At 57.2% G+C, this 20,948-nt stretch overlaps 2 protein-coding genes across 5 annotated transcripts; both read left to right on the top strand.

The window, feature by feature from the left end:
• Positions 1-1,438: 1,438 nt before the first annotated feature.
• PRR14 (proline rich 14) lies at positions 1,439-6,367 on the top strand. 2 transcript variants are annotated; one of them, XM_082644396.1, is made up of 12 exons: positions 1,439-1,479; positions 2,268-2,339; positions 2,464-2,632; positions 3,259-3,380; positions 3,453-3,642; positions 3,927-3,970; positions 4,173-4,282; positions 4,583-5,171; positions 5,308-5,377; positions 5,460-5,551; positions 5,824-5,895; positions 5,986-6,367. In XM_082644396.1, the coding sequence occupies exons 2-12, from the start codon at positions 2,317-2,319 to the stop codon at positions 6,263-6,265; spliced, it is 1,761 nt and encodes a 586-aa protein (XP_082500522.1). In that variant the 5' UTR covers positions 1,439-1,479; positions 2,268-2,316; the 3' UTR covers positions 6,266-6,367. The 2 variants fall into 2 exon arrangements, with proteins under 2 accessions (XP_082500522.1, XP_082500521.1); XM_082644395.1 differs by having other exon boundaries at positions 1,444-1,479; positions 5,308-5,383.
• A 2,454-nt stretch (positions 6,368-8,821) lies between these two features.
• Positions 8,822-20,473, top strand: FBRS (fibrosin). 3 transcript variants are annotated; one of them, XM_082644043.1, is made up of 18 exons: positions 8,822-9,385; positions 9,667-9,846; positions 10,586-10,621; positions 10,742-10,771; positions 11,829-11,877; positions 11,970-12,270; positions 13,639-13,940; positions 14,148-14,353; positions 14,467-14,511; positions 14,751-14,846; positions 15,083-15,151; positions 15,927-15,956; positions 16,337-16,408; positions 16,719-16,839; positions 16,945-17,025; positions 17,929-18,012; positions 18,359-18,566; positions 18,670-20,473. In XM_082644043.1, exons 1-18 carry the CDS (start codon positions 8,930-8,932, stop codon positions 19,247-19,249), a joined length of 2,946 nt encoding a protein of 981 aa, XP_082500169.1. In that variant the 5' UTR covers positions 8,822-8,929; the 3' UTR covers positions 19,250-20,473. The 3 variants fall into 3 exon arrangements, with proteins under 3 accessions (XP_082500169.1, XP_082500168.1, XP_082500170.1); XM_082644042.1 differs by having other exon boundaries at positions 15,927-15,965; XM_082644044.1 differs by lacking the exon at positions 14,467-14,511 and having other exon boundaries at positions 15,927-15,965.
• Positions 20,474-20,948: the final 475 nt, after the last annotated feature.

Genomic DNA, 20,948 nt, shown 5'->3' with positions numbered 1-20,948 from the left:
AGTTGCTGCTTATTCGCACCAGAAGTCTCACCATGCATTTCCAGAGGACCCAGCAGGCCTGTGCTACAGAGGATCACTGTAGTAGTCCCAGAGACCTATCTGGATGAGTCCTTGGTTTCAGTGGGGAGTCTTCATTTTCCACACCAACTCTTACCGATGCTGTTCTTTCCATATCTTCCTTTCTGGATCATTAATCTTATCACTCAATCCCATAAAAGAGAATTATGCTGGGCTGAGTAGGTCACTCTGCACCTTCATCTCAGACCCAGGATTCTAGGCTTCAGGCTTTTTTGTTCTATCAAGAAAATAAACACAAGGGAATCCCCTGGCGGTCTAGTGGTTAGGACTCCCAGCTTCCACTGTAGGGGGCAGGGGTTCGATCCCTGGTCGGGGAATTAAGATCCCGCATGCCCTGGGAGCGTGGCCCAAAATAAAAAATTTTTTTAAATAAAGAAAAAAAAGAAGAGTACTAGTTTGGACCAGGGAATCCTGGGGAAGGAGAACTAGTGGAGGCATGGGCTTTGGTTAGGCAGTGAGGGCGCCTTCACAGTACAAGAAGCCAGTACATGCCCACTACCTCCCCACCAACAGCAGGCTCCTGGTATAAAAGTTCCGTGACGCAGCCTCTCTAAGCAGTAGGATTCCATCCCCGATCCCCTACTACTAAGGACTATTTACACACCACATCAGCCAGGCCCCTCTTGAAAGAGGGCTCGTGGGAGCCCCAGAGAAAAGCGGACCCATCAAGCACGCCAAGGTGGTTACTGGTCTCCTGCAATGACGCCTCTGTACTGAGCCCTCTATAGAAACCCCGCTCCTCCAGGAAGAGATACACAACACTCGGGTAAAGTGAAGCTCAATGCCCCACCCTCTTCACCGCTTTGACTGAGCCCAGTCTCTCCAGGACACCGTGAGAGCAAAGGAGCCTGAGGCGGCACCAGCCCTAGCCAAACTCTTCCCTGCAACGTGGGAACCCGGTTCAGGAGCCTACGATGGTACTGGAAACGGGCTCAATGGGGCCTCTCTAGGAAATTGGGAATTTCACATATCGTTAGCACTCAGTTCACGTTTATTGGCCTAAAAACGAAAGAACCGGAAGATGCCCTTAAAAAACGTGGCGGTAACCGAGCTTCACGACAGTTGCCTCAATGGCTCAAGAAACTTGCCATAGTCTTCGGCCACTCACTGACCGGAGAAGATGACGCCGTCCGGTCTACTTCGGTTCATCGGTTTCAGCGCAATCTGCCCTCAATTATAATGGCGGCGCTGCCAAATTTGGCTTCTTGCCCCTAGGGATGATGGCCGCCAGGCGGCTTCACTTAGCTTCTCACCACCCCGGAAGACGGGGACCGGCGATTGGGCGGTGCCCCAAGGCTTCGAGAAGAAGGCCCTCGGCGGTTGGGCAGTGCTGGGTAAGGCTAGTTTTAAAGGAGCCGGAGGTGGGAGCCGTCGAAGACCCGGGATCCGCGGGAGGCGGCGGTGAGCTGCGCGCGGGGGAGGGCACCGAACGGCTGGAGAGAGGGCGGGAGGAGGGAGGGAAAGAAACTTTTGAACCATCTGGTCCCCGGCTGGGGAGAGCGCTGGGCGGGGATCAGGGGAGGGCGGAGGGAGGGGGTCTGTGGGCGGGACCTCCCGGGACTGGAGTGAAGGGGGTATCTGCTTGACAGTGGATCCCCAGGGATCCGGACTGAGTTCCTGATGCTCAAGCTCAGGCCGCCCCTGTCTGAGTGGAGCTTTGCGAAGCCGAAGCTCACAGGGAGAGGAGGATCCTCGCGCGGCGTCTGTTTGGAGGAACAGCGCTGTAGGATTCTTTACGCGCGGGTCCAGTCTAGGGGATCTAGTGGGAGTGGGGAACCGTCGGCGTGTGGGAGTATTGCTTCGGAGTCCTCGGCCACTCGCTGGGGGTGGATGAGAATTGAAGAGGGTTCCGGCGGAAACTGAGCCTCCGAGGACCGGGATCCCAGCTGATCCCGGGGGAATCTCAGGGCGGAATCCGCAGGGACAAAGGCCCCAGGAGGCTCGGGCCGTGGGAGAACGGGGGCCGCAGCAATCCAGGTTTTCGCGGCCCAGGCAGGGCGCGAGTGATCCGCTGGTCGCTGCGGCGGCAGCGGGAAGACACCCGTTCCCGGCAGCCAGGCGGGGGCGTTACGGGCCCCAGGGCTCCGGCCCGTGAGCTACCGGGAGCCGCGGGCGGACCATGAAGGGCGGAGCCCCACGGGAGGGGCTGGCCTTCACTCCCGGCTCCCCCGCTCCCCGCCCCACCCCAGGCTGGAGCCTGGGATCCCCCAGGGACTCCCCGGAGCCGCCGCTTCCCCCATGGACTTGCCCGGGGACTCCAGGTGAGAGCGCACCCCGCCCGCCTGTCTTGAGCCCGGGAAACGGGGAGCCTGGTGGCCGTACCGGGGAAACCACAGAGCCAACAACAGGCTCAGGCGACCGTCCTCTGCTCCTCTCATCCTCCAGCCCGCCTGGCCGGCAGGGTCTGTGCCGCCAGCCCCTGGCTCGAGCGTTATGGGGAGCCAGGAGCCCCAAACGGCCGAAGCTGCAGCCCTTCGGGGCCCCGTCGCCCTTGGAAAAAGCTTCTCGGCGAGTCCTGGCCGTGGTCCTGGAAGATGTCATGGATGCCCACATGGTGAGCCCCTTGAACTGAGAGGCCCCCTTCTCCCTCAGGTCCCCTCAGTACCAAAGTCAAACTAGATCACTAGTGAGGATAACGGAGGTTCAAACACCTCACACTCACACTCGTCCATCAGACAGCCTCCCTAATGCTAAAGTTTTTTGTTTGTTTGTTTGTTTTTCCTTGGCTCTCACTCCAGCCTGGAATTGGGCAGGGTCTCCAGTGCCCATTCCCCACTACCAACTCTGTTGGGCTGAAACCACATCCCTACAACTCTTCTGCTTTCTTCCCAGCCCAACTTCTAGGCAATCCTTGGGAAGCAGGCTGAGGACTTTGGCTCCATTGCACAGATTAGAAAAACTGAGGCCCCAAATAGGGCAGTGACTCACTCCAGGTCACCCTCTCCTTTTCATTTCTTCAAATAGCCTGGGTGACATTATCCAGCTCCCACACCAGCAGCTCAGGACACTGTCGTATTTGGCCCTTAATTGAGGGCCATCACTGACCTCTTCTTTGGGGATCTTGAATGAATTCTAGCCACGATTTCTGTCATTTTTGTGGCATAGGGCACTGTTAGGCACAGGGAGGCCCTGTCCAGCCTCATTCCGTCACCTTGCTCTTGACACTTCCTCCTCCCCTAGGTCCCCCTGGTGCCCCAAGAGGATATATCCACCCCACGGCACCGCAGCAACCGTCAGGATTCTGTCCACAGCCATCCACCTGCCTCGCCACCCCGACAGGCCACGTGGTCCCCACAAGCCAGGTGAGTATGGCAGGATGGGGGGTAAGCTGGGAACACAGCTGAGCCCCACTGATATTCCTGGTCCCTCTCTAGGCCTCCCGACCCACTGCACTTATGCCGAGAGCCCCTGAGCCGTGTGCATCAGCCCCCTTCCACACTGAGGCAGCGATCAAGGACAACACCTGGCCCAGAGGAGGGCCCTTCACAAAAGGTGGACCAGGCCCCCCAGCCCACTCTGGTGGTGATGTTAGAGGACATTGCCAGCTCCAGACCCCCAGCGGAGGTATGGAAACTTCAGGGGAAGATGTCAGGAGTTCAGCTGGGGGCAGGCATGCCAGTGGGCATAGAAGACAGGGGTAGGAGGGCTGAGTCTGGGGTGGATTTTGCTCAGAGCAAGGAGGACAGCGTTTTAGGGTGGAAGACACTGTCTGAGCAAAGACCTATATGAAAAAGTCTTTAGCGTGAACCCAGGCAGGAATCAAGACCGAGAGAGTTGGGATGTGAGAAGCTACAGAGACCACAGGGGACTTCCTTGCCTCCTCACAACCATCCCCTGTTTATATCCAGGGCTTTGCCGATGAGACTCCCAACTTCACCGTCCCAGCGAGAAGGTGAGAGGGCTGGGGAAGGGATTATCAAAATGTGCAGGCAACAGCCATTATCCAGGCAGCCAGAGCTAGGGGCATCAGAATTTACATGTCCAGTCCTTCCTTGTAGCACTTTCAGAAGCCTTAAGGGACAGGGGAGGTGCTGGCTTAGGTGGGATCTGAATCTGGAAGCTTCCTCAGCCTTTAACTTGCCCCTTCACCCCAGAACTGAGCCAAGGATGATGGTTCACCAGCCAAAGCCTCCACCCAGGGACGTGGAACCCCCATTCCAGCCATCTGCCCTGTCTGCAAACCCTCTGGAGAGCCCACCACCAGGTAAGGACTCAGATGGATGAGACTTGGGGTTCTGGAACATTCTAGCTGAGCTTAGAAATGTGAGGTGACGAGTTGGGGATGGGGCTTAACCCCCTCCCGGGGCAGAGCTTGGTGTATGAAGATGGGGTTTAGATTTCAGAGACCTGAAGCTTAACTTCTAAATTTAGGGCTTGGTATTTTAGGGATGGGCTTATTCCTCTGTGGGCAAAGATTAGTGTTTGGGGAGGGACTAAGGCTACTGAAGTGGGGCTTAGACACCTGCAGCTGAGGAATACCCACCTGACCCTCTCCTTTCCTCAGCCCCAGATCCTGTTCTGGAGCTCCCATCGACCCCACCGCCATCCAGCCTTTTACGCCCCCGCCTCAGTCCCTGGGGCTTGGCCCCCCTCTTCCATTCCGTCCGCTCCAAGCTGGAGAGCTTTGCTGACATCTTCCTCACACCCAACAAAGCCCCACGGCCCCCGCCCCCGTCACCCCCCATGAAGTTGGAGTTGAAGATTGCCATCTCAGAGGCCGAGCAGTCTGGGGCTGCTGAGGGCACTGCATCTGTCAGTCCCCGGCCCCCTATCCGCCAATGGCGGGCCCAAGACCCGAATCCCCCAGCACCTCTCCCTAAGCCCTCTCTGGGCCGAAGCCACTCCTGCCCTGATCTGGGGCCCCCTGGCCCAGATACCTGCAGCTGGCCCCCTGCTCCACCCCACCCAAGCCGGCCACGGCCTCGGCGGCACACTGTGGGTGGTGGAGAGATGGCCCGAGCCCCGCCACCCCCTCGGCCCTGTCTCCGGAAAGAGGTCTTCCCTCTTGGAGGAGTGGGAGGCTCTCCTCCCCTCATCACATCTTGCTCGTCTACCACGTCCACTTCTTCCTTCTCTGAACCTGCAGAACCCAGGTAGTGCTCTTGATAAACCCTCCTTAAAGCTCTGGCCATGGTCTGGGCCCAGCCTCCTTCCCTAGTATCCAGTGGGCAGGAGATGGGGATGTTGCTGTGAATGCTGTTTGGCCCTGAGCCTTGACCTCCTCTGCAGGTTGAGCTCAACCAAGAGGAAGGAGCCAAGGGCCTCAGAAGACCAGGTGCTTTCAGACCCCAAGACCAAGGTAGAGGTACAGATGAAGGGGGAGGAGACAAGTGGGAGCCTGAGCCCATGCTGCACTTTTACACTCTGCCCCGTTTTTGCAGACCATGGGAAAGGTTTCTCGATTCAGAATACGCAGGACACCGGCCCGTTCTCAACCAAACCTTACACCAATGGGGCTGCCTCGACCAATCAGGTGAGAGACTTGTTGTGCACGGAGCTGCCTTGGCCAAACAGGTGTAGGCTCAGATCCCCTGACTGTGGCTTCATCTCCTCTTAGGGAGCACAGTCCAGCTTGGAGGAGTCAATTTGGTCTGGACATGGTTTATGCTTAGAACCATTTGTCTGCCTCAGGCAGCACTCCTGGCATGTTCCAGAAACTGAAATACAGACCAGGCCTTGATTACCCCTTCTCCAGGCCCACTGGCCCCAGGTTTCTCAGAGGCCTCTGCTCCTCTTTGCTCACAGGTTGAACAAGAAGGAGTTCAGCTTGGAAGAAATTTACACCAACAAGAATTACCAGTCACCCACAACCAGGAGGTGAGAAACGTTGAAGGCTTGGGGGTGACAGAGGGAAATCTGGAACCAGGGGGCGTGCTGGTAACCAGCACTCCTCCCTGCCTGGTCCAGGACCTTTGAGACCATCTTTGAGGAACCCCGGGAGCGCAACGGGACTCTGATTTTCACCAGCTCGAGGAAGCTCCGGCGAACTGTAGAATTTCGGGACAGTAGTCTTCCTCGATCCCGGCGGCCATCTCGCGGGGCCCGGGCTGCAGCTGGCAGGACCCTTACTCCCAATCTGGCCCCCAGCCCAGATATAGGACCCCTGCTACAGCAGCGACTGCAGGAGCTGGATGCCTTGCTCCTGGAGGAGGAGGAAAGGGATCGAGAGCGGCCCCATCGGACTTAGAAGCTCCATCTGTTTGTCCATCCATCCTGGAGGGAGGGGAAGTCTCTGAGACAGTTATATTTTTTCTCTGTGTTTCCAGTAAAGTTTTCGATATGTTTCTGATTCTTTTGTATGTCTCTAGCTGAGTTTGAGATTAACTGGCAGTACTGGCTGGTGTTTCTACTTTGGCACCCGAAACTGGGAAACAGGAGGGACCAGGGAAGATGATGAAGGTTGGATATAGGGAGGGGGGTAGAGGAATGGTCATTGGAGATACCCTCTTGATTTGAGAATTTTCCTATGTGGAGGGATACTACTGAATATGCTCCAGAAGATAATGTGACCCTGGTCAGGGTTCTCTCAGTTCACTTACATCAAGGAGGAGACCGAGGGAATTTCCTGGCAGTCCAGTGGTTAGGACTTCGTGCTTCCACTGCAGGGGGCACGTGTTTGATCCCTGGTCGGGGGACTAATATCCCGCATGCTGCGGAGTGCGGCAAAAAAAAAAAGAAGACTGAAAGTCCCAGAGTGGATTAAGGCCTTGTTCAAGATGGCCCTGAGTTCCTCCTAACACGCAGGCCAGGAACCTGCTGCTGGATTCAAGAGCTAAGAGTAATCAGCTGTAATTAAGCACCTACAACGACCTGTCACAGGTAATTGACCTACACATAGCCCTGTGAGAATTATACCCATTTTATACATAAGAAAGCAAGTTGACTCTCAGTGTAATGTCCACACTAAAAGGGTAACCCAGGCAACCAGAGGACACAAGCGGCACTCTACATCTTTCATAACTTAGAGGCAGAACAGAGCAGTGGTAAAGAGCACAGACTGGAGCTAAGCTTCTTGAGTCCAAATCTTGGTTAGGAAATTAAGTGTGCATCAATTCCCCTCTCCATCTGTAAAATGGGGCCGATAGCAGTACTTTCCTAAGATACTTCTCATTGTCAAATGAGTTAATATGTGAGAAGGTGCCCGGCATTGTTTTTTTCTTGTTAGCACGCGGAGACCACAGGCCAGCACTCTCCCACTGCACCGAGCGATAACGGGATGAGGTTTCCTTCCCGCGCGGCTGGCGCTCTCAAAGCACGCCGCGTGCTCTAGCCACCACGCACGGCGGGGTATCCCGCTGGGCTGCCAGCCGGATGGTGGTATCACCACGCGCATGCGCGAGAAGCCAGGCTGCCTGTGGGCTAAGCCAAGCAGCGGAAAGGGAGAGAAGATATTGCTGGCTGTCGACTGGGACCTTCCGCGGCCGCGCGCCGCCCAGCGGCCAACCGTCCCCTAGGCCTCGCGCACTACATCTAGATCCTCGCCTTGACGCCATCAGGATACGGGCCAATGAAAAGAGCAGGAAGAGGCGGGGTCATCTGGAGAACCGCCCCAAGCACCTACTTTTAACCAGTCTAGTCACAAGACTTGATGAAAGGCGGAGCTAATCTGACATACCCAATCCAAGATTTGAGGGCGGTTACATATTACTCACTCCCCAGAGTTTGACTCCGCCCTTCGTCTTGACGTACACTTCTCAACCTATCAACGACTAAGGCTGTAGAGGGGAGACGGGGAAGGGGGCGGAGAGTGGGAGGAGGCCGAGAGAGGAAGGAGGCGTAGGCTGAGAAGGAAGAGGGAGGAGGGGCAGGGAAGTCCTGGCGGAGAAGAGGCCCAAGACTCCAAAGGAGACGACAGGAGGGTGAGCTGGAGTTCCCTCGGTGCCCAATAGCCGTTCCGGATCCCTTAAGACGCAAGTCAGACAGAGACGGAGGAAAGGAGGAAGAGACTTTTATGTCGGCAGACAGACAAGCTCTACCCGTCACCGTTGCCTCACATCCGGGGCTTTGGAGGGCTGGCCCCCGCGGCCCCGCCCCCCCCTCGCGCCTTTCATGGCGACCGGAGGCGGAGGCTGGAAGAGCTGGGCCTGGAAGAGGCCCCTTTAAATCTCCTTAAAGGGGTGGCCACTGATCTCGGCCGACTACAACGCCAGCCTTTAAAGGGGAAGCCACCGAACCAGATGCTGACAAATTGAGAACTGTACTGTTGGGAGAAGTGGAGCGAGTGGGAATTCTCACCGCCACTTCTCCCCCACGCAAGAAGTCCTTTAAATTCAACTTAAAGGGGAAGTGGCCGCTTGTGGAGGACTAGAAACTAACTCCCGAGCCCTTAAAGGGGCGGCCTGCTGTTTGGAGAATCCTGGACTCTTTAAAGGGGTGGCCTCTTTTAGCCGGCGGACTTGAGGCACTTTTAAAGGGGAGGTCTGCGTTTCGGGGCGAGCTTTCGGCCCCTGGCAAAGGGGTGGCCCTTCCTCTTCCTCGGGGAGAGTTGTCTCGACCCCTGGCAGGGGGTGGCCACCGAACTAGGCCGGTCGGACACCGTCGGGTCGTCTTAAAGGGGCCAGGGGCTGGACAGCTTGAGGCCTTGCCTTAAAGGGACGACCGCCCCGTTTTCGCCGTCTCGGCCCCGCCGGCCCCACAGGGGGGGCTCTCAGGCTTGTCGTCCCGGGGGCGGCGCCGGCTCCCCGGGCCTTGGCCTTGGGGCAAGCTCGGGGCCAGCAGATCCAGCTTTAAAGGGGAAGCCGTGGCCCTCTCGTCCCTGTGCAGCCGCCAGCGCCGCGCCTGCGACCCCGGGCCTGCGGACAGGCGGTTTCGGGGCCCGCCGCCTCCGGATGCGGCGCTGAGGGCGGTCGCCATGGAGACGGCAGCGGCCGCGGCTCCGGGCCCGGGCTGGGCCGCTGAGGGGGAGCGGCGGCGGCGGCGCTGCTCGCGCCGAGACCGAGACCGGGAGCAGCGGCGCCGCCGAGGTCCCGGCAGCGACGCGCCCCGGGCCCTGTTGGCCGCCCCGCGCGGCTCCTCGTCGTCGTCGTCGCCGCCGCCGCCCGCCAGGCCCTGGTCGTCAGCTTCGTCTGGAGAGCGGCCCGGAGGCCCGAGACGGCGGCGGCCGCGTCCTAGGCCTCGGCCCCCGCGACCCCGAGCTCGGAAGCGGCCTGCTGGCTCGGGCAGCCGCGGGGAGGAAGAGGAGGAGGAGGAGGAGGGGGGCGCAGACGATGGGGAGGCTGAGGAGGAGCCTGAGGAGGAAGAAGAAGAGGAGGAGGACTTGATCGATGGCTTCGCCATCGCCAGCTTCGCCAGCCTCGAGGCCTTGCAGGTGGGGCCTAATGGGGCCGGGGACCTTTTCAGAGGGCCAGAGAGAAGGGTACGGTGCCTGGAGGGGGTGGAGTTGAGGGGGGAATGCTGGCACCCCAAACCAGAGCAACCGGCTCCTCTGGCCAGGCCGCTGCCCCACCCTGGGGTGGGAGGAGGTAGAGCTAGTCTCCAGGGACCAACCAGGTTACCTGGCCTGAGAGCCACTTTGGTAGCCTGGTCACCCCTAGAGAGGTCGGAGCTTTCCTTTCTCCATCTACTGTAGTTCCACCTTCTCCTCCACAGAAGGATGCGTCTCTTCAGCCCCCAGAGCGACTGGAGCATCGGCTGAAGCATTCTGGGAAGCGGAAGAGGGGGGGCTCCAGTGGGGCAACTGGGGAACCAGGGGACAGCTCTGATCGAGAGCCTGGCCGGCCCTCTGGGGATCGGGCCCGAAAATGGCCCAATAAGCGCAGAAGGAAAGAGGTGAGCTTGTTCCAAATCCCTGTCCTTTAAAACTCTGCAGAATGTTCTTCACATAGACCCATTTTCCGTCAGCAGTGCTGCTACCCATGGTAAACAGTGACCCCAGTTTCTAAGGGCAAAGAGAAAGGCAGAGCAAATTTGAGCTTCCACTGCTCCATCCAGGTCTGACAGACATGTCCGCAGTCAGACTTGCCTGCTTTTGGCTGACACTACGTCTGCCTCAAACATATTGATAATTCAGAGATATAGCAAAGGGACTTAGTTGAATCATAAGTTAAGATATGGCTTCTGCACACCTTTTCAAGTCGGTGTCAGTATAGCAGGAAAGAAGCAGTCTTTGAGCAAATACCTAGACGAAAACCTGAGAAGCAACAGAAGGCAGAGATCTGGGAGAGATGCTGCAGAAGCCCACATGAGGAAGCCACTCATTCTGTCTGGGGGATGGGAGGAGGGTTGTGGTTAGGGAAAGCCCCCTGGGATGTCTTAGTCAGGCCTTGAAGGATAGTCATAAGTTTGCTAAGAAGAGAAACAGGGCTAAGTTGTTTTGGGCGAAAACACAGAGATGTGAGAATCTGGTATATTTGAAAAATTGCCAGAGCATTGAGAACAAGGGGTGGACAGTAGAAAGAGATTGAGAATAGGTCATGAGGGGCCTTGAGTGCCTTGCCGGGCAGTTTAGACTTTATCCAAAGGCCTCGCCAGTCAGCCTCCCTTACCTCTGGACTCTGGTCTTTCTCAGGCCTCCTCCCGTCATTCTCTGGAAGCTGGATACATAGTAAGTGCTCTCCACCTGTACCAGCCCCTCCCCTTTCGCTCCCTGTCTGAAATTCCCCTCTCGACCTTTGCCCCCACTCCTCTTCCCTCTTGTGACACCTCTGTCTTTCCTTCTCCCCAGTGTGACGCGGAAAGCGATCTGGACGAGAGGGTGAGTGGGGCTAGAACTTGTGGGGTGGGCAGTATTACAGTTCGTAAAATGAACTGCAGCTTAAAAGTTTCCTTGTGCAGCAGACAGAGTCTCCCCTTAAGTGGGGAACGTGTGTTAGGTTGAGCCAAAATTAGATTTTTGGGGAGGAAGTATGGGGCGGGGGATTGAGAAAGTGACAAGTTATATTTGGTAACTAGAGCCAATTGACCAAAGAATCAAAGGCCCATGCCTTGCTGTGCCATCCTTTCCAAAGCCCCTGGAGATACCAGTGGTTCTCCACGGAAACCTGGGGTGGCTGTGGAATCCAGTTGGTCCTTCCTGCTAGCCATTAGTCTGTTCCTGTAGATTAGAGTCTGAGCTGAGACCATGGTCATGGCAGTGAGGACACTAAACCATTGTAGTCAGTTTAAGAATATATCCTGTAAAGGTGTATTTCATTTTATCCTTAGGGCTGATGTGCTAATTTTGAAACTGTGTGTTCTAACGGTTGGTGCTGTACTCCTGTAACTAACTAAATTTGTACTCCCTGATGTGTGTCTTGCTGTAGTTTAAAAAGTTGGCTGGACAGGAACTGTAGTGAAACAAATAGTACTTGTCTATCCAAACGGGGCAGCCACTATTGGGAGAATAGGGGCCCATTCTCAAGAGAACCTGCAAGTCTTGAGTTTTTATGAGGAATCTCCGGATTTCTACATATCAGCAATTAGTTTAAGAATTTTGCTAGCATTTATGGACCAAACAAATCTGTAAGCCAGGTAGGCATCTGAGCCAGCAGTTAGTGATATCTGACATTTTTGATTTGCTTGTTTCTCTGCTACTTCCATGCTGCCTCAGTTCAGTCCTCCCAGCCTATCAGATTCTCAGGCTCAGTTGCTCTACCCTTTTCCCCAAGCATAGGGCCCCCTAGAGCTCACAATCTTTGGTGGATTTCAGCTAAGTTGATGGACTAGACTTGTCACCACTACCAGTTCCTAGCAGACTCCAGAGGCTGTTGGCCTTCCTGAGTGAGGGCCTGACCTGACCAGAACCTGTCCCTGTTCCTGTCCTTCTTCCCCAGGTCTCCGATGATGACCTTGACCCGTCCTTTACTGTCTCAACCAGCAAAGGTTGGTCCCAAGGGGCTGGGGTTGGAGACAAGGGAGGGAAATTGGGTGAACGTGGACCTCAACTGAATATATCTGCCGTCCTGCCTTCACAGCCTCGGGCCCCCACGGCGCCTTCAATGGGAACTGTGAAGCAAAACTCTCCGTAGTCCCTAAAGTGTCGGGCCTGGAGCGGAGCCAGGAACAGCCCCCAGGGCCCGACCCGCTGCTAGTGCCTTTCCCCCCGAAGGAACCACCGCCTCCACCGGCCCCTCGGCCTCCTGTCTCACCCCCTGCACCCTTGCCGGCCGCCCCCAGTCTGCCACCCCCACCCCAGCCCCAGCTGCAGCTTCGGGTCTCGCCTTTCGGCCTCCGCACTTCCCCCTATGGCAGCAGCCTGGACCTCAGCACCGGCAGGTGAGTGGTCCAGGGGTTTGGCCTGGTCTGGAAAGGCTTGGTCATTTTGGTGTCAACCCCTGCATTCTGTGGCTGGGACATGGGATGGTACCTGTGGGATATGACTTGAAAAGGGATTCGGAGGCTAAAAAGTTTGAGAGACGCTGGTGGAACAAATCTGAAGAGATTACTACAGGACTTATCAGAACCCTTTATACATTCACATAGAAGGGAATCCAGTTTGTGCCGTTTCCCAGTCTTATTTGCTGGTGAGACATTTTCGCAAGGCACATCTGCTAGGAATAGTGTTCTTTGGAACATACTTTGGGAAATGCTGACATAATGATTAAGAGTGCTGGCTTTGGTGTCAGTCAGACCTGGATTCAAATTCTTGCTCTGCCGCTTAATGGCTGTGTGATTTTCGACAAGTCACTTAACCTCTCTGAGCCTCGATTTCTTCTTTCTGTAAAGTGAAATAATAGTACCTTCATTGTAAAGCTGTTGTGAGGATTAATTACGAGTTAATGCAGTGTTTCCCAAAGTGTGTACGCTCTTTGTTAGTGGTACGAGCGCATTTTAGATGTTATGCGAGTAAAATTTTTTCAGCTCTGATGTGCTTTAAAAAAATATGGGTAGTTCCTCAGTCCGTTTATTTCACGTGTTACTGCTTGGTGAGGCTAAGTAAAAACAAACTGAGTTAAGTTAAAGAAGTAAACGGTACAGGGGGTTCCATGGATGCGGCAGCAATTGGGAAGGTGATGTGGAATGTTGGAGACTTGGATTAGCATATAAAGCAGGTGACAGCACTTGGCCTATATGGTAAGTGCTCACTAAAGGGTGAGAATCACTGACACTCTTGTTATCATCGATGCTATCTTTGTTACTATCGTTATCATCATCATCATTCTCTTATTATTGGAAAACTAAGGCTCAGAGAGGGGCAGTGACTTGCTCAAGGTCACCCAGGGTGTTAATGGCAAGATGGGCCTAGAATTCAGGTCTCCTGACTCCTAGGCCAGGCCAGGGCGGTGCTGCTTCCACTGTCTTAGGGTGGGAACCCAGGTGGCCTGTCGTAATTAAGCGTCAAAGTGAACGATATGTTTTGTGCTGTGGTCGAGTCAGAGAAGGGAAAGTCACGTGGCCAGAGGCGTCAGAGGCAGCTGTGTGGAAAAAGAGACCTAGAGAGGGAGAGAGGGGGCTGTTGGGTGTGGGAGGTACCTCAGTCTGAGGATGGGTTCTCCGGGTCGGCGGGTGGGGGTCCTGGGGGCCAGGTTCTACCACCTTCCATGTTGGAGAACCAGGGTCAAGGTATCGCCCAGGCTTCTGACCCCCTCCCGTCAGAGCTGGCACCTCCCAGCCCCTCACTCATCTCCCCACTTCTCTCCCCAGCTCTTCACGGCCGCCCCCCAAGGCCCCGGCCCCTCCCGTGGCTCAGCCTCCCCCCTCATCATCCTCTTCGTCCTCTTCCTCCTCATCTGCCTCCTCCTCGTCCGCGCAGCTCACCCACCGGCCCCCGACGCCCTCACTGCCCCTGCCTCTGTCCACCCACAGCTTCCCCCCACCCGGGCTGCGGCCCGCACCCCCACCCCCCCACCCCTCCTTATTCTCCCCTGGCCCCGCCCTGCCCCCGCCCCCACCCCTGCTGCAGGTGCCAGGGCACCCTGGGGCCTCAGCCGCTAACGCCCTTTCTGGTGAGTTTGGGGTCCTGGCCGGGGGGGGTGGGGGGCCATGGCCCCGGGCTTGGGCCCAGTTGGCTTCGGGGCATCTGGACCTTAGCAAGCAGCAGGGCGTGAGGAGGGCGTGGCCCAAGGCCAGAAGGGAAGGCCAGTCACCCGGGCCCAAGGAGGCTGACACGGTGGCTGCAGATGTTAAAGCCTTCTCCCCCTCCCCTCCCACAGAGCAGGACCTGATCGGCCAGGACCTGAACTCTCGCTACCTGAATGCCCAGGGTGGCCCCGAGGTGGTGGGGGCAGGGGGCTCCGCCCGGCCCCTGGCCTTCCAGTTCCACCAGCACAACCACCAGCACCAGCACACCCACCAGCACACCCACCAGCACTTCACCCCTTACCCCCCGGGCCTGCTGCCACCCCACGGCCCCCACGTGGTGAGCTCCTCGCTGGGCCGGTGACGAGGCTCAGACCTGGGGGGAGGGTGTGGCTTCCAGGGGAAGGCCCTGGGTTCCTGGCCGGCAGCTTACTCTTCCCTTCTCTTCCCTAGTTTGAGAAATATCCAGGAAAGATGGAAGGCCTTTTCCGGCATAATGTGAGTGTGTGAGAGTGTGTGGGTGTGTGGGTGTGTGGGTGTGTGGTGTGTGGGCATGGATGCATCAATGCGTGTGGCCCTGATTGTTGGGGTCCAGTCTTCAGCTTCAAAAGCAAGAGCCTTGAGCCTGGGAGAGCTCCCTGGGGGGGATTTAGGGTGGAGGCCAGAGGACTGATGGGCAGACCACAGATGGGCTGCACCTCCACCCCCAGCTTGGACTAGTCCCCTTCTCTCCACAGCCGTACACGGCCTTCCCTCCCGCAGTGCCCGGCCTACCTCCGGGCCTCCCGCCGGCTGTCTCCTTTGGCTCCCTGCAGGGGGCCTTCCAGCCCAAGGTGAGCTCCCAATCCAGAGGACACCGCCACCTCCCACCCCTTACAAACCCGGATACCCCTGGATCCACTTACCTTCCCATTCCCCAAAACCATGCCCATCCTCCTGCCCTCCCCTTGTGGACCCAGGTTTCTCCAAAGCCATGCTCCCTCCCTGTCCCAGCTGCCAGCTTGGTTTTAGACCCCTTTTATGCCTGGTGTCAGCTCTCCTGACTGATCCCTCCACTCCCCTTTCCCAGAGCACGAACCCCGAGCTGCCACCACGACTGGGGCCAGTGCCAAGCGGGCTTCCCCAAAAGGGGACACAGGTGAGGGGGGCCAAGGCAGGTCCTCGGGGAGCTGGAAAATCTGTTGAGGGAGAGCAGGGTTGACTTGAGAGTGAACCACTGATTCCTCCCTTTAATATATGGTCAGGGGTGTCCCTGAGAACCCGAGAAGAGGGAATTTCTGTAAATGAAGGATTTCTCAGTCATGAGGGATAGGAATTTCATGAAGTTGCCCCAGAAATAAGATTCCTAGGATGATGGTTTTTGTAGGGGTTTTCAAATTTTTTGTCACAGCACTCTTTTTTTCAAACGACATCATACCAGGAAGTTCTGTCCATAAAACAATGAAAAGATAAGCTGCTTCTTTGTGAAGTGACATGGGGAGCAGCCTTAAAGCACAGGGCTTTGGGAACATCGTGAAAAGCAGAGGATCTGTTTCCTAAAGGAGAGACTAGACCAGAGGTTTTCCATCTTCTTTTAACAATAGTAAAGACTTTTTTCTAAAGAAATTTTAAGCAGATCTTCATTATATAAAGCTGTTTATCAGATAGCTATTCTTCTCTGAGAAACCTGTCCTGCCTGCCCACTGACCCACTCTGCAGCCTTCCAAGCAGGGCACCTCCTTGGAGCCAGGTTCAGTAACTTGGTGCTGGAGGGGAGGTGCCCGGAGTGGGAGAGATGGGGAAAGGAAAGGTTTGAGGGAGCCACACACGGTCTCAGGGAGGTGTTTGGGGGGGCACTGGGGACTGTGGAGATGAGGTGCCCAGGTCAGTAAACAGGTCTGAACTGCTGCCAATCTCTGCTTTGCTATTCCCAGATCCCTGACCATTTCCGGCCACCTTTGAGGGTGAGTTTGGTGAGGACCTCAGGCTGCATGAGGCTGGGGGCTGGCGTCAGGGTGTTTGTGTGAGGGGAGGGTCTTGCTTGGGAATAAGCAAGAAGCCCAAGACGTGGAGGCAGCCAGATGTGGAACAGCAGGAAGCGAAAGGCTTGCAAACCGCAGACCTGGGTTCAGACACAGCTGGCCGTGGGACCTTGGGCAAGACAGTTTATCTCTCTGAGCCTCAGTTTCCTAGGCTGTGAAATGAACCTAGTCATCCCTCAGGTGTAGGGGTGATGAATGGGGACGTTGTGCGGCAAGGCTGGGCCCAGGGCCAGGTCTGGAGTGGGTGATGAGTGAACGTTCTTTCCTTCCCTTTCCCTTTGGTCATCCTTCTGGGGCGGCAGAAACCAGGGAAGTGGTGTGCCATGCACGTGCGCGTGGCTTACATGATCCTGAGACACCAGGAAAAGATGAAGGTACTGGGGCCGGAGGGCTGGGGAGAGCGGGCCTGCCTGAGCTCTGGGCGTCTACCTTCAGCAGAGCTTGGCAGAATCTTGGCCAGAAATGTTCCCTCCTGTCCCTGGTCACTGCCTGAGCAATTCCACAGTTAGCACTAGGTTCTCTTGCTAACTGGGGGGTGGTCAGAGAAGGCTCTCAGAGAGGCAGAGGCCCACCCAAGCCCTGTCTTGGCGCCAGGCAGCCCTCGGAGGGGGCCTCGGGGTGGAAGAGCAGGAGCGGGACCACACCTGGCTCCTCACTCACTGCCCCTCTCCCTGTCCCATGCAGGGCGACTCCCACAAGCTTGACTTTCGGAACGACCTCCTGCCCTGCCTTCCGGGGCCCTATGGGGCCCTGCCCCCTGGGCAGGAGCTCTCCCACCCGGCCGCCTCCCTCTTCACTGCGACTGGTGAGTCTGGCCAGCCCTCTCTGGGCCTGAGGTTGCCCACCTGTAGCCCGAGGCCCACCTTGCGTCCACTCAGCCTCATCAGAATCTCCCGCCTCTCCGCCCCAGGTGCCGTCCACGCTGCAGCCAACCCTTTCACGGCAGCTCCCGGGGCCCACGGACCCTTTCTGAGCCCCAGCACCCACATTGGTAAGAGTCAAAGGCATGTTGGGCAACCTAAGCCTTGTCCCCGAGTTCCAGGAGATGTTAAGCTGGGGATAGAAGTTAGACCTGAGAGGTAGCTGGAATGGAGGGTAGACCTGGTTCCACTTGCTTTGTGACCTTGGGCAGGTTACCCTACCCCCTGTGAGCCTTGATCTCATCCTCTGTAAAATGGGATAGGGAAGGGCAGAGTAATCGCCAATCCCTGACAGCTCAGTCACTGTCTCTGAACTAGCCAGTGGTAGTGGGGAGTGTGCCACCTGGGAGAGTGGGGTGGAGGAAGGCTGTGCAGGCCCAGCGGAGAGCATGGTCACTGGCACCCAGTGATCTTGGCAGGCTTCTCGGGGAGATTTATCCTGGGTTTGGATGGACGAGGAGGAGTTGAGCCGGCTGGCCTAGGGAAAGGTGTTCCTAGAAGAGGAAATTGTGAGGTTCCCGCAGCTTGCTAGTTACATGTTCTGACTGGCTATGTGACATATATACGAAGTTAGGGTCAGGTTGGGAGCAGCCCTGCATGCAGGTGGGAGGAAGCTAGCTGAGGCCTTCAGGCGAGTGGCTTGCTGTAGAGCTGGTCTGGGTGGCTGGTGTTGGGGGCTGTGGGGTAAGAGCCTGACCTCTGGAGTCAGAGGCCCTGGATTGGGGGGTTCCACTCACTGGTTAGATGACCATTGATTGGCAAGTCACTTCACCTCTCTGAGCCTGTTTAATCATCTATAAGTGGGAATGCTCCCGTCTGCCTCATGGAGCTTGTGAGGTTAAACAACACGTTGCACCTTAAAGCTCAGTGCTTTTCTGGGGCCTGCTTGATGATCAGCCTCCTCCCTGCCAGTCCTTGATGCCTGCTCAGAGCTGGCCGCCCAATGCTCTGACCATCCCCCTTTTCTCCTACAGATCCCTTTGGGCGTCCCACAAGCTTCGCCTCCTTGGCTGCCCTCTCCAACGGGGCCTTTGGAGGCCTGGGCAGCCCCACATTCAGTGAGTGCTGGGCGGGGTGGGGTGGGGGCAGTGGGCTCCTGTGCTCGGGCAGGGGGCTGGGAGGACGCCTGAGTGGGACCTCCCACTCCTGGCTCCCATCACTTTCTTTTTTTTTTTTTTTTGCGGTACGCGGGCCTCTCACTGTTGTGGCCTCTCCCGTTGCGGAGCACAGGCTCCGGACGCGCAGGCTCAGTGGCCATGGCTCACTGGCCCAGCTGCTCCGCGGCATGTGGGATCCTCCCGGACCGGGGCACGAACCCGTGTCCCCTGCATCGGCAGGCGGACTCTCAACCACTGCGCCACCAGGGAAGCCCTCCCATCACTTTCTACTTTGTCTTCTGTCTAGACTCCGGCGCCGTCTTTGCCCAGAAAGAAAGCCCAGGGGCCCCACCAGCCTTCGCCTCCCCGCCAGACCCATGGGGCCGCCTGCACCGCAGTCCTCTGGCCTTTCCTGCCTGGGTCCGGCCCCCTGAGGCCGCCCGGACACCAGGCTCAGACAAGGAGCGGCCTGTGGAGCGGAGGGAGCCCTCTCTTACTAAGGAGGAGAAAGACAGGTGTGCTTCCCCGCCAGCCCCCACCTGCCCTGCCCTCCGCCCTCCCTTACCTCAGTCCAACCTCCGGAGTACCTTCATCCTCTCCTCCCTCACCTGCCCCCAGGGACCTCCCCTTCTCACGGCCCCAGCTCCGAGTTTCTCCTGCTACTCCCAAGGCGCGGGCTGGCGAGGAAGGGGCCAGGCCAGCCAAGGAATCGGTGCGGGTAAAGGAAGAGCGGAAGGAGGAGGCTGCTGCTGCCGCTGCCGCCGCTGCCGCCGCCGCCGCTGCCGCCGCCGCCGCCACCACCACCGGGCCTCAAGGCCTTCATCTGCTGTTTGAGAGGCCCCGGCCACCCCCCTTTCTGGGCCCTAGTCCTCCAGAGCGCTGTGCTGGCTTCCTGGAGCCAGCCTGGTTGGCAGGGCCCCCTCGCCTCTCTAGGCCACCCCGCTTCTATGAGGCGGGTGAGGAGCTGACTGGACCAGGGGCTGTGGCTGCTGCCCGCCTCTACGGTCTGGAGCCTGCCCATCCCCTGCTATACAGCCGCTTGGCTCCACCGCCGCCACCAACTGCGGCCCCAGGAACCCCTCACCTTCTCAGCAAGACCCCGCCAGGAGCCCTTTTGGGGGCACCACCTCCGCTTGTGCCCGCCCCTCGGCCTAGTTCCCCACCTCGGGCCCCTGGCCCAGCGCGGGCTGACAGGTGAGGGAAGGGGAGGGGCAGGGGCATAGCTCCATCCCCCTTTTCTTTTGACAAGGTCCTAGAGCTGAGGTTTCAAGCCAGGGCTGGAGGGCAGAGGTCATGACCTCACCAGCCACCTCTGAGGTCGTGGAATCTGGGAGCAGTAAGCCCCAACCCCCACTAGATCAAGCATCAGTTGGATCTTGGGGTCACTGGGAGGGCAGAGGTCACAAGCCTTTAGAGAGGTGTGTGTGTGTGTGTGCGCGTGTGTGTGAGTGTGTGTGTGTGTGTGTACATGAGTGTGGGGGTCATTTCAGAGGTCATAGCTCGTGATCTCCTGAGGTGCACCATCGCCCCTTCTGAGGGCCCCTAGGCCCTTGGCCTGCCTCCCCAAGGGCTCACTAAGCCAGAGGCCAAAGTGCCCCCCTCCTCTTCACCTACCACCCAAGTCCTCATGCCCTCTCAGGGCTGGGGGAGGAGGGGCTAAAGGAAGGGGGGTTCCATGTACATATTTATCTCCTCTTCCACATAGCCCCCCAGACCTTTTGTACATTTTTACAGGGGTGCCCCTCCCAATAATCCCCCTTCCTGGTTAATTAAATCCTAAGACTGGTGCTGTGTTCCTAGCCTCTGGCCTCTCTGTGGGGGGAGGGGGGATTGTAGCGGGAAGAGCTGGGAGGGAACAGGCAGGAACCCAGGGCTTATCCCTGGAAATCTGCGGCCCAGCAGGAGATTGACCAACAGGAAAAGGGACCTGGGTACCTAGGCTAGAAAGAAGGGCAAATGCTTCCTGCTTGGCTGTCAGCCCAGGTTCCCCCCACCTGTTCCTGTTACCTCTGTGTGCCCCCATCCCCAAAGGCGCAACCTTTAAGCTTCAGACTCCACCTCTTAGTGGCTTGGTTCCCTCCACTCTATTTCCAAGTGCCCCCAGGATTCCTGGGCCTTGCTCTCCAGAACCCTGTTCCCCAGAACCCTGCCGCAGGCTCCTTAAGGGGGGCCAGAGAAGGTCACCATGTACCACACACCAAAGAAGGGGGTCGGCCCGGGGGTGGGCCACACAGGCAGCTTCTTCAGCAGCCTCTTGGCAGCAGCCCCAGCCTTCCCAAAGCAGCAGGTGCCCCCAGGCTGGGGCCCAACCTAGAAGGCAGGGGTCGGTTTAACAAAAACATAACGTTGACTTTTTTCCCTGGTGGGACTTATTCTGTAACATGACTTGCGGATATTTATATAAAAATGAGTGTTACAATGAGGCCCCTTGGCTCCTCTTTGAGTGTGTGTGGGTCACCTGGGGGGATTGGGCTGGGTCCTGGGGTTGGGGAGGGATGAGGACAATATTGTCCATGTCCTGATGAAGGTTTTCCCCTCCTTCCCACCTGGGCAATTTGTTCTACTTTGGATGGATGGATTAGAGTGTTGGGCACTGAAGTTTTTCACATTTTTCTACAGTCCAGGAGTACATATTCCAGTTGACCCTTGAACACGGGTTTGAGCTGCACAGGTGCACTTATACGTGGTTTTTTCCCCAATAAATAACTTCATACAGTACCACATGATCAATGGTTGGTTGAATCTGTGGATGTGGGACCACAGATATGGAGAGCCAACTATGGGACTTGAGCATCTGAGGATTTTGGTATCCATGGTCAACTGTGTGTAAGATTCAAGCAATAGGGCTTCCCTAGTGGCTCAGTGGCTGAGAGTCTGCCTGCCAATGCAGGGGACAC

The sequence above is a fragment of the Mesoplodon mirus genome (assembly GCF_964341445.2).
Source record: "Mesoplodon mirus genome assembly, chromosome: 15".
Lineage (NCBI taxonomy): Eukaryota > Metazoa > Chordata > Mammalia > Artiodactyla > Ziphiidae > Mesoplodon > Mesoplodon mirus.
This window is presented reverse-complemented; position numbering and strand designations above follow the sequence as displayed.

Coding starts and splice junctions, on each gene's coding strand:
- PRR14 (XM_082644395.1), top strand. CDS start 2,317: ATGGACTTGCCCGGGGACTCCAG. Junction 2,633..3,258: donor ATGTCATGGATGCCCACATG/GTGAGCCCCTTG, acceptor CTCCTCCCCTAG/GTCCCCCTGGTGCCCCAAGA. Junction 3,971..4,172: donor TTCACCGTCCCAGCGAGAAG/GTGAGAGGGCTG, acceptor CCTTCACCCCAG/AACTGAGCCAAGGATGATGG.
- FBRS (XM_082644042.1), top strand. CDS start 8,930: ATGGAGACGGCAGCGGCCGCGGCTCCGGGCCCGGGCTGGGCCGCTGAG. Junction 9,847..10,585: donor ATAAGCGCAGAAGGAAAGAG/GTGAGCTTGTTC, acceptor GGTCTTTCTCAG/GCCTCCTCCCGTCATTCTCT. Junction 14,847..15,082: donor AGGGGGCCTTCCAGCCCAAG/GTGAGCTCCCAA, acceptor CCCCTTTCCCAG/AGCACGAACCCCGAGCTGCC.